Source organism: Siniperca chuatsi, linkage group LG8 (genome assembly GCF_020085105.1).
Source record: "Siniperca chuatsi isolate FFG_IHB_CAS linkage group LG8, ASM2008510v1, whole genome shotgun sequence".
Classification (NCBI taxonomy): Eukaryota; Metazoa; Chordata; class Actinopteri; order Centrarchiformes; family Sinipercidae; genus Siniperca; species Siniperca chuatsi.
In genome coordinates this window covers 18,811,392-18,819,848 of record NC_058049.1, presented here as the reverse complement: position 1 = coordinate 18,819,848, position 8,457 = coordinate 18,811,392, and the positions used below count along the sequence as shown (strand labels likewise).

The 8,457-nt window shown below is 42.3% G+C and overlaps 1 protein-coding gene across 1 annotated transcript; it reads right to left on the bottom strand.

Moving 5' to 3' along the window:
* Positions 1–3,015: 3,015 nt before the first annotated feature.
* LOC122880452 (vegetative cell wall protein gp1-like) lies at positions 3,016–8,048 on the bottom strand. Its single transcript, XM_044205600.1, has 2 exons — positions 6,604–8,048; positions 3,016–4,120 (listed from the first exon to the last, which is right to left on the bottom strand). Exons 1-2 carry the CDS (start codon positions 6,635–6,637, stop codon positions 3,537–3,539), a joined length of 618 nt encoding a protein of 205 aa, XP_044061535.1. The 5' UTR covers positions 6,638–8,048; the 3' UTR covers positions 3,016–3,536.
* Between the last annotated feature and the right edge of the window lie 409 nt (positions 8,049–8,457).

The following is an 8,457-nucleotide window of genomic DNA, read 5'->3' as shown; positions in this document are numbered from 1 at the left end:
GTACTCTTTGATCATTTGGGATCTTTACTCCCAATAAGTTCTACTCAAAACAGTTTAGTAGTGAATCACCACAAAGCATAACTGTAACAAAGCAGTTGATTAGGTTCACACCAAACTACTTATGAGAAAACTGCAGGCTGCTACATTTTTACACAAGTATGAACCTGTGAGTGTGTTAGACAGCTTGACTGCCAGCTCTGCATTCCCAATCCAGGCGTAATAATTAGACCTCAGTTCTCTTATCTCCCCTAAAGCCACATTTCATTAGCACATACGTACTGCTTGCACACAAAGTTTATCTTTAAGTGTGAAACTCTTCCTGACTGCTGAAATACTAAAATATCCCATGACCCTCACTGCGGCACTGTATTGTACAAGGATCACTTTCAGCTGAGCTTTAATTGTCAGGAGGGCCGACAGTACTGAAGATAACTCATGCCCCGAAGAAATGAGATGCTAATATATTGCAGGCCATTCGAAATAAATCTGCAAGGTGCTCTTTCATGCAAATGCAAGGCGCCCCATGTGTCAGCAAAAAGGCAAAAAAGGAATATACTTGAGGAGAGAAGATGGAAGACTGTGTTCAGGATTGTTTGTGGCAAGTTTTCCTCTGACATCCTGTTCTTGCTGAAGGCTACTGTGGTCAGTAGGGCATTACCTGAAAACCTAGTTTTCAATTTTAATGGATGACACTTTAAACTTAAACATTTGGACACAAAAAACGATTCAATGTCTTGGCCTTGGATCTAGCGGTGTTGTTAAAAAATCATAGGGCAAGGGTTTGATTTAGTTTTATCCCCTGTGCCCTGGGTGCCAGTCCAGTGAAAACTTTAGGAAGTCACTTTAAACACAGACCACATGGTTAGCTCTGTCCAGTGATAATCACCACAGCTACAATTCATAGGTTTGATCTCTCATGCTTAAATATTCTGTCAAAGAATGTTTTTCTGTCAGTTCTGTTCCCACTAGACTGCTTTACCTCTTCATTTCAAAGGATAAGTATTCCCTTTGTTGAAGGGCTGAGCCTATCAACTTCAGAGATCAAATCCTCATAGTGCATCCATAATAACGCCAAAGGCCATCTTCAGAGAGTTATAACAAAAAAAGACAACGGGTGAAAGAGAATTGAGAAGCGAACAGATTCCTATGGAGAGGCCCGAATGCAAATCAAGGACTTTGGTTTTGGATAGGGATGTCTGTTTTGTCTAACAGGACTCTAACACAGCAGACTGTGCAGCTTCTGCCACAGTAAACAGGAATTTAAAATCTGGAAGACTTGTTGTTTCAATCCTCTGCATGCATCCTGACTCAGGCATGCTTTGATGACACACCTCCAAGCCCGGGAGTCTGGCCAGCACGCTGTCGCTGTCCAAGCCAATACTGAAAGATGAGAAATATGAGAAAAGGAGCTGATGAGGCAATACTCTCTAATGAGCTGCAAAGTAGAATCTTTTCTATGGATTTCTCAGCAATCAGCAGCCAGTTGGAGACGGCCTGAGTGTTGATGCTGGTGTGAAATGTTTCAGCAAAGACTGACTGGATGGTATAAATTGTCGCCATCCTGAGAGGAATAGCCTGCTGTTTAGAGGCTCTTTAGGACTGTGACAAACCCTAATCTGTTGTTAATCCTCTACTCAGAGCAAGAGGATATCTCTATTGCTCCTCAGCATTTACCAGTGTGCTTGATAAAACTATTTTGTCTGATGTTTAACGAGATAAAACTTCCCACTCAGTCAACACTTGAGGATTAATGTCTTAACCTCAATATTAACCCAGGGCAACGCAGAGCTGAACTGCATCATGCTGGAGGCATGCTGCTGATAGAAAGCTCTGGGATAAGACAACATAATTAGGACTTCTAACCCGAGATACTCTGGACAGCCACGGGGCTCATTATGGTCCAAAGCAGAGCAGCAGGTTGGACTGTGGTTCTGCTCAGGTCAAATGAGAGAGACAGAGAAAATAAAATGATCAAAACAGACAAAATGAGACAACAAAACATCATCAAGTCAGCGCTCTATTTATCTATGGTTGGGGGTCTGTGTAATATTTGTGGCTCTCTGGAAACTTAATATGAAGCCAAAATGACACATGGATGTTTTTGTAGATCACAAGAAAAAGGTGATGGTCTCTTGCATCAGTTATTATTTCTAGTGGAAAGAGGATGCTGGTGGAAACACAAAGGGAAAATCATCAAAATGGTTCAAAAATTCAAAACTGCTTTGTGTAGCATCTTGAGCTCACTAATTAACACGTTACATCATGATTACTCTGTGCATAAACAGAAATGTTAAAATGACAACCTGTGGTTTTTAAGGGATCTATGTTCCCTCTGAAACCACAAACTGTTGTTTTTACCTTTTGGGTTGTGTATGGTTAAAACAAATGAGATATAAGGCTAGCTGTTTCCTCATGTTTATTTATTTATTTATTATGCTAAGCTAAGCTAACCTGACCGCCTCAGGTCTGGCTCCTTTGTATATTTATGCACAGACGTGAGAGTGGTGGCGATCTTCGCATCTAACTCTCTGTAAGAAAACGAGTAAGTGTATTTCCCAAAATGTCAAACTATTGCTTTAAGTGGGTGAATGCAATGATGTTGAGAATCAGGTTGGTTCACAAGGTGACCGAAAAGATAAATAACTAGTCATTTTTCATTTTATTGTGACGCCCATATATCCCATGAGGACTAGAACCAGGTACATACAAGCACACACACACACACACACACACACACACACACACACACACACACACACACACACCTGGTAATTCATTAGTGAAGCTGGATGAACATTTTATGCAGAGCAGATAGAAGAACAAATGGCACTGTGCCTTGGTTCATGTAGTCATTATTGTCATTATCATTCCACATTCTGGCCGTCTGTAACTACCCACTTCGCTTCCCGGTACACCACCTTCTCTTTCTGAATTTTTTCCATTGCTAGCTTGAAAATAATGTAATCACAAAATGAACCAAACTGCAGAGCTTTTGAATCACAAGAGAAGAAAGGCTTTGAAGTCATACGTTTAATATTGATGAGGTGAGATAGTTTGGATGATTAGCACCAGAGATTTCACTTCTTTCTTTTATTTTGCATCAGCAAGGTCAAATGCCTAAAATTTCACACTTAGCTTACATTTTCCAGTTGCTTGGGACACAGTACAGAGAGCAGGGCAGAAATTTCTAATTAACAACATTATGTATATTTACCTTTGAGTGAGTGAAAAGTAAAATATGTTCTAATGTCTCCAAATAGCTGTGTGGAACAAAGTGTCACTAACAATCTCTATAGGGATGTTGTTTTCTATGATGGGAAAATACAAATCTCACTGGTTTAATTGTGTATGTGTGATTGCTAGATGCTCATCCTAAGCACTACACCTAATCAAACAATTTAGTTCTGTTGACATGCAAAAGCTACGATTCAGAGCAATGTGAATATATAGCTGGAGTCCACTGCTCACAACATGTTTTCACCATTGTTATAAAATCCTTGTCAAGTTTGTTCACCACGGTGCCACAACAAAGCGCTCTATGCATTGTACTTCTTGAGCAAGTCACTTTGCCAGTGCCTCTTGCGATCCGGAAATACTCTGGGCAAGCGGATCTTTTTGAAGTCCTCAATGCATTTCTTCAGATCCTCCTCCAGCATCTTCTTCTCCTCCTCATCCTCATCCACCCCCGGCGGGGGGCCACCGTTCTCCCTGACGGTGGGCCGTGGCAGCGTCTTTAGGTTGAGGGTGGTCGGACGCTGGGGGCTCTCAGCTGGAGGCGGTGTTGGGGGAAGAGGAGGACTGGAGGTAGAAGAAGGTTTGGATGATGGCAGGGGTGGAGGCGGGACTGGAGGTGACAGAGGTGGGAGGTCAGGGCTGTCTGTAGCAGGAGGAGGTGGAGGAGGAAGAGGAGGTGTTAGAGGATGAGGAAAGTCCAGGGGCAGCGGGTTTCGTATGTCCAGTGTTGCGATGCTGCTGGTTTCTGGAAGGCTTTGGGTTTGGCCAGTGCTGCTTGGCACCACTGTGGCTGATTCAGTATGAGCAGCAGCAGGTCCAGAGGTCCCCACTTCAGTGATAGCTGGGGGGTCAGAGGTCGTTAACTTGGAAATCACTGATGAACCACCTGCAGCAGAAAGAAAGCATTACAAATTAAAGTGTGTGAAATTTGAAACATTTTATGCTAAGTTACAACTACTTAAAGGAATAGTTCATAATTTCTTGCAGAGATTTAAATGGGAAGATCAATACCACTCTTTTACGCAATTAGCTTAGCTTAGCATAAAGACTGGAAGGAGGGTGAAACAGCTCGGCTCTGTCCAAAGTTCACACGTTATTTTTTTCCAACCAGCTTTCCACCAGCACTCCCTCTGATTGGCTAGTACTCATTGCTTCCATTGGTTAGGTTGGTTAAGGTTAGGATTAGGGTGGGGTTAGGTTAGGGATAGCCAATCAGAGGCAGAGGCGGGGTGGGACTAGTAGGGGAAAGCTGGTGGGGGAAAAAAATAACGCAAAGTTCACAATAGAACAATTTCTTCACCGAACAACTGCTGGTCGCAGTAACTTCCATCAGGGCTTATTCCTGGCCTTAAGCTATGTCGATTGCAACTTGGCACGAGGACTGAAAGAAGAAGAATTCATAAAGAAGAATTTATAAAGAAGAATTTCCCTTGCACAGAATACTGTGGATACAGAATATTTTGGTCAGCTCTGCCATGAATGTGTCAGCACCATGGATAGTGTCATGGGCCGAAGGGGGGAGAGGTGCTGACGCATTGATCAGGACGCACAAAGCAGAGCTGACAATTCACAGTTTTTCATTTAAATTATGTTCATTCTAAATATGGAAGAGACAAAGATGAAGAAAACTAGACTAAATAAATAAATAAAGATACAAACTCACCACTTGGTGAGAGATTTGGGCCTGTCAGTACCGTAATCATTAGCTAGCCTATATTTGATATATGTTTTCTAGGTTTCACTGCTTTCACAGGGAGATGCGGATGCACCCTGAAAGAGTCTGCACCGTATTAGCAGCGTGCACTGTCCTCTGCAACATCTGTGTCACCAAGAGGATCCCCCTCCCTGGGCAACACCATCAGCCGCAGGTGCAGGAGGAAGATGTGCACCCTGTGGTCCCTGCAGTGCATGAGGACAAGGACTAGTCCATACACACATTGTTAACGAGTTATAAATTCAGACAGACTGTTTCGAAACATCTAAATGAGCTTATTGTCAAACTATTTCCAATGTGGCCTATTGCTTCAGTTAAAAATAATTCCTGGCTAAATGTTTGCTTGTTGTAAACCAAATATAAAGGATATATAAAGAAAACAAATAACAAGAATGGACAGCAATGTTTGTAAATAAATATTTTATTGTTTACAGGTTGTGGTTGAACAATGTAACCTAGCAACACACGCTGCTAGGCAATAGCCATAGTCACATGGGCATTCACATGGATGTGCATTGCTAAAACTGGGCATGACTAGGCTTAAGTTTGGTTGGTGAAACTGACTTAAAGTCCATTCTAAAGACTGTTCTTAACAAAGGCCGATGTAGCAGTTAGGACCATGCAGGCTTAGTAAAGACCAAGCAGCAACCTTCAGGGCTGAAAAATGAAGCCATTGTGGAAGTGCCAAAAACTGCAGTTCCATGAATGGCCACATGAGGCTGGCTCCAAAAGCGAGTCAATCCCCATACAGCCCCATGTTACAATGCCCAACTTTACAGCAGAAATACACGTTTACAGCCTGGAACAAAAAATAATTTTGTTCTCCTTAGTCAGGGAGTCAGGGACCACCGAGCTGGCGACGGCCGGAGCTGCCCCCTTTTTGAGCTTTACAATGACTCTTCACCTATGTGTGACGTCACGGACACTACGTTTTACACAGTCTATGGTAAAGACCAGTTGGTGCAACCAGCCCTTGCAGTCTTGTCGTCACTGTGAGGTTGCAAGGCTACCAGTGATGAAACAACACAGAAGTGCTGGGCAGAAGTTTCAACTGTTGTTCATCAAGCGATAGTTCCAACACGTAACTCCCCTTAAAACCACAAGATGCTGTTTTTACATTTCTGATTGTGTACAGAGTTTTTGATTATGTACAGATTATGATATAACATGTTAATTAGTAGAGTCAGACTAGATGTTTTCCCCTGTTTCCAGTCTTTGTGCTATGCTAAGCTAATCACCTCCTGGCTCCAGCTACATATTTACTGTACAGACTTGAAAGTGATATCAATGTTCTTACCTAACTCTAGGTAATAAACATATTTCCCAAAATGTTAAACCATTCCTTTAAAAGTCTACATTTAGGAGGCAGAGTGAAAAACATGGTTGAGTGACATTTAAAAGTAAACTGACAGCCAGCAGCTGGTTAGCTTAGTTTAGCACAAAGAGTAGAAACAGGAGAAACAGCTAGCCTGACTCTGTCCAAGGGTAACAAAATCTGCCAAACAGCACTTCTAAAGCTCACCAATTAACAAGCTATAACTTGTTTGTTTAATCTGTACAAAAACTGCAGGACAAAGCCAGGCTAGCTTTTTCCCTGTTTCCAGTCTTTGTAGTGAGCTAAGATAACCGGCTGCTAGCAGTAACTTTATACTTACTGTACAGACATGAGAGTGGCATCAATCTTGTCATCTAACTCTCGGCATAAAAGTGAATTTCCCCACAAAAAACTAACTAACTAACACCCAGGGGTCTGGTCTGTTTGAATGAAAGTCTTAAGTAACAGTGGAGCTTTTCTTTTACAGCTTTGCACAGAAATGTCATTACATTTCGCTTTTTTTTGTTTGCCTTATCAAAGCGTGTCAGTAGTGTGTGGCTGGCTCAGAAACAAGCATCTCAGCTTTGAGCTTACAAAAGTACACACATGGCACGAAAGTGTGTAGGAGCATTAGGAAACAGAAATTAGCAGAGAAAGGAGCTCAGCAGGAGAAAAAAATTAAATGAGAGATAAGGAGAGTGGAGGACAGTTTCATTCAATTGCAGAATTTCCCTTTTACCTTTGCTTGTGTGTACAGTATCCTATAAGGAATTCTGTGACTGAATGGATGGTGTGAAACCTGCTGACTGAAGCTTGACAAGCCATTTTTCACGGTATGTTGATTTTTCATCTCATCTCTGTGTGAGGACAGAGGAGGTTGCTGCGGTGTGACTTCTCAGAATAGTTGGAGTGGCACATGCACATTCTGTACCTCTTGGTATTTGAAAGCCCATCAACCATTTTTAACAGTCCCCTCTGTACAAACAGCTTATTCTTTAGAAACCAGTGAGCGGGTAGCCTCTCTCTTTTCTCTGATTTTCACCGTCTACAGGATGGTACACAGCCTCAGATTGGCTAAGCATGTCACAGCAAACTTAACCCATGTCCACACTAAAGCGGATCAATTTCTTCTGTTTTTGGCCTTCCACTTCACACTAATCCTGGAAAACGCCATGCTCTGGGTACATTTGAAATTGCCCCTTTTTGTATTTGGATCTATTGGGAAAACAGAGTCAGAGCCTTACTGTAACATATGATTGTTATGCATTCTCAGGTTCTCTTGTCATGTGATCCATTTTGAAGAATTTTGACATGCTCTGTTCTTCATGCCTGCTCCTAAACAATAAACAGCATTTCAAAATGCCTCTGGAGGAAACTGTGCAAAGCTGTATGGCTGCAAATGCCCAACAGAAGAGATCTGAGCCTTTTCTTGTTGTGGTGGTATTTCAGTGAACTTTCAGAAAACAATCAGAAAAAGCTCTGTGGACAGAAAAAACTTGAAATTTTTTCCAGTTTGGACATGGCCTTAGACCAAGTTAAATGGTAATGACTGTCCTGCATGCATACTGCTTATGCACTGCATCATCCAGTACAGTCACACTATTTTAAATCACTCATATGCTCACTCTCACTGTGAAGCAGCCCCATACAGTACATGCTGCTACAGTATATGAAAATACATACGAACAGGTAATCTCTCTCACAGACTCTTATACGTGCTCATGCAGAGATATACAGGTACAACATGCCGCACACACAGCAGCAGTCACACACGGCCCAAACACACACACACACACACACACACACACACACACACACACACACACACACACATGTGTACAGACATACAAAGACACACAAGGCCCTGCACTCTTTCCTTCAGTAGGGCTCATCATCATGGTAACCCATCTTATATAACAGGAAAAGCTGCTTGTGTCAAACGGAGGCGGCACAGAATATTCTCCCACTGCCTTCTGAATACCTGAATACAAGTGTGTGTGTGTGTGTGTGTGTGTGTGTGTGTGTGTGTGTGTGTGTGTGTGAATTTGTGACAGAAAGTGCACAAGCCAGTGTGTGAGAGCAAGTGAGTGTTGTCTTGTGTGTTTGTGCGTGCATGTGTAAGAGCGTGTGTGCGTACTGTATGAGTAGGTGTGGGTGTGTGTGTGTGTGTGTGTATGTGGGCAGATGTGTCATT

What these genes read in the sequence shown, in the direction of transcription:
- LOC122880452 (XM_044205600.1), bottom strand. Translation starts at nt 6,637, where the DNA reads ATGACAAGATTGATGCCACTCTCATGTCTGTACA. An exon ending in GCCACTCTCATGTCTGTACA is followed by an intron (nt 4,121 to 6,603) that starts GTAAGTATAAAG and finishes TTTCTGCTGCAG; the next exon opens with GTGGTTCATCAGTGATTTCC.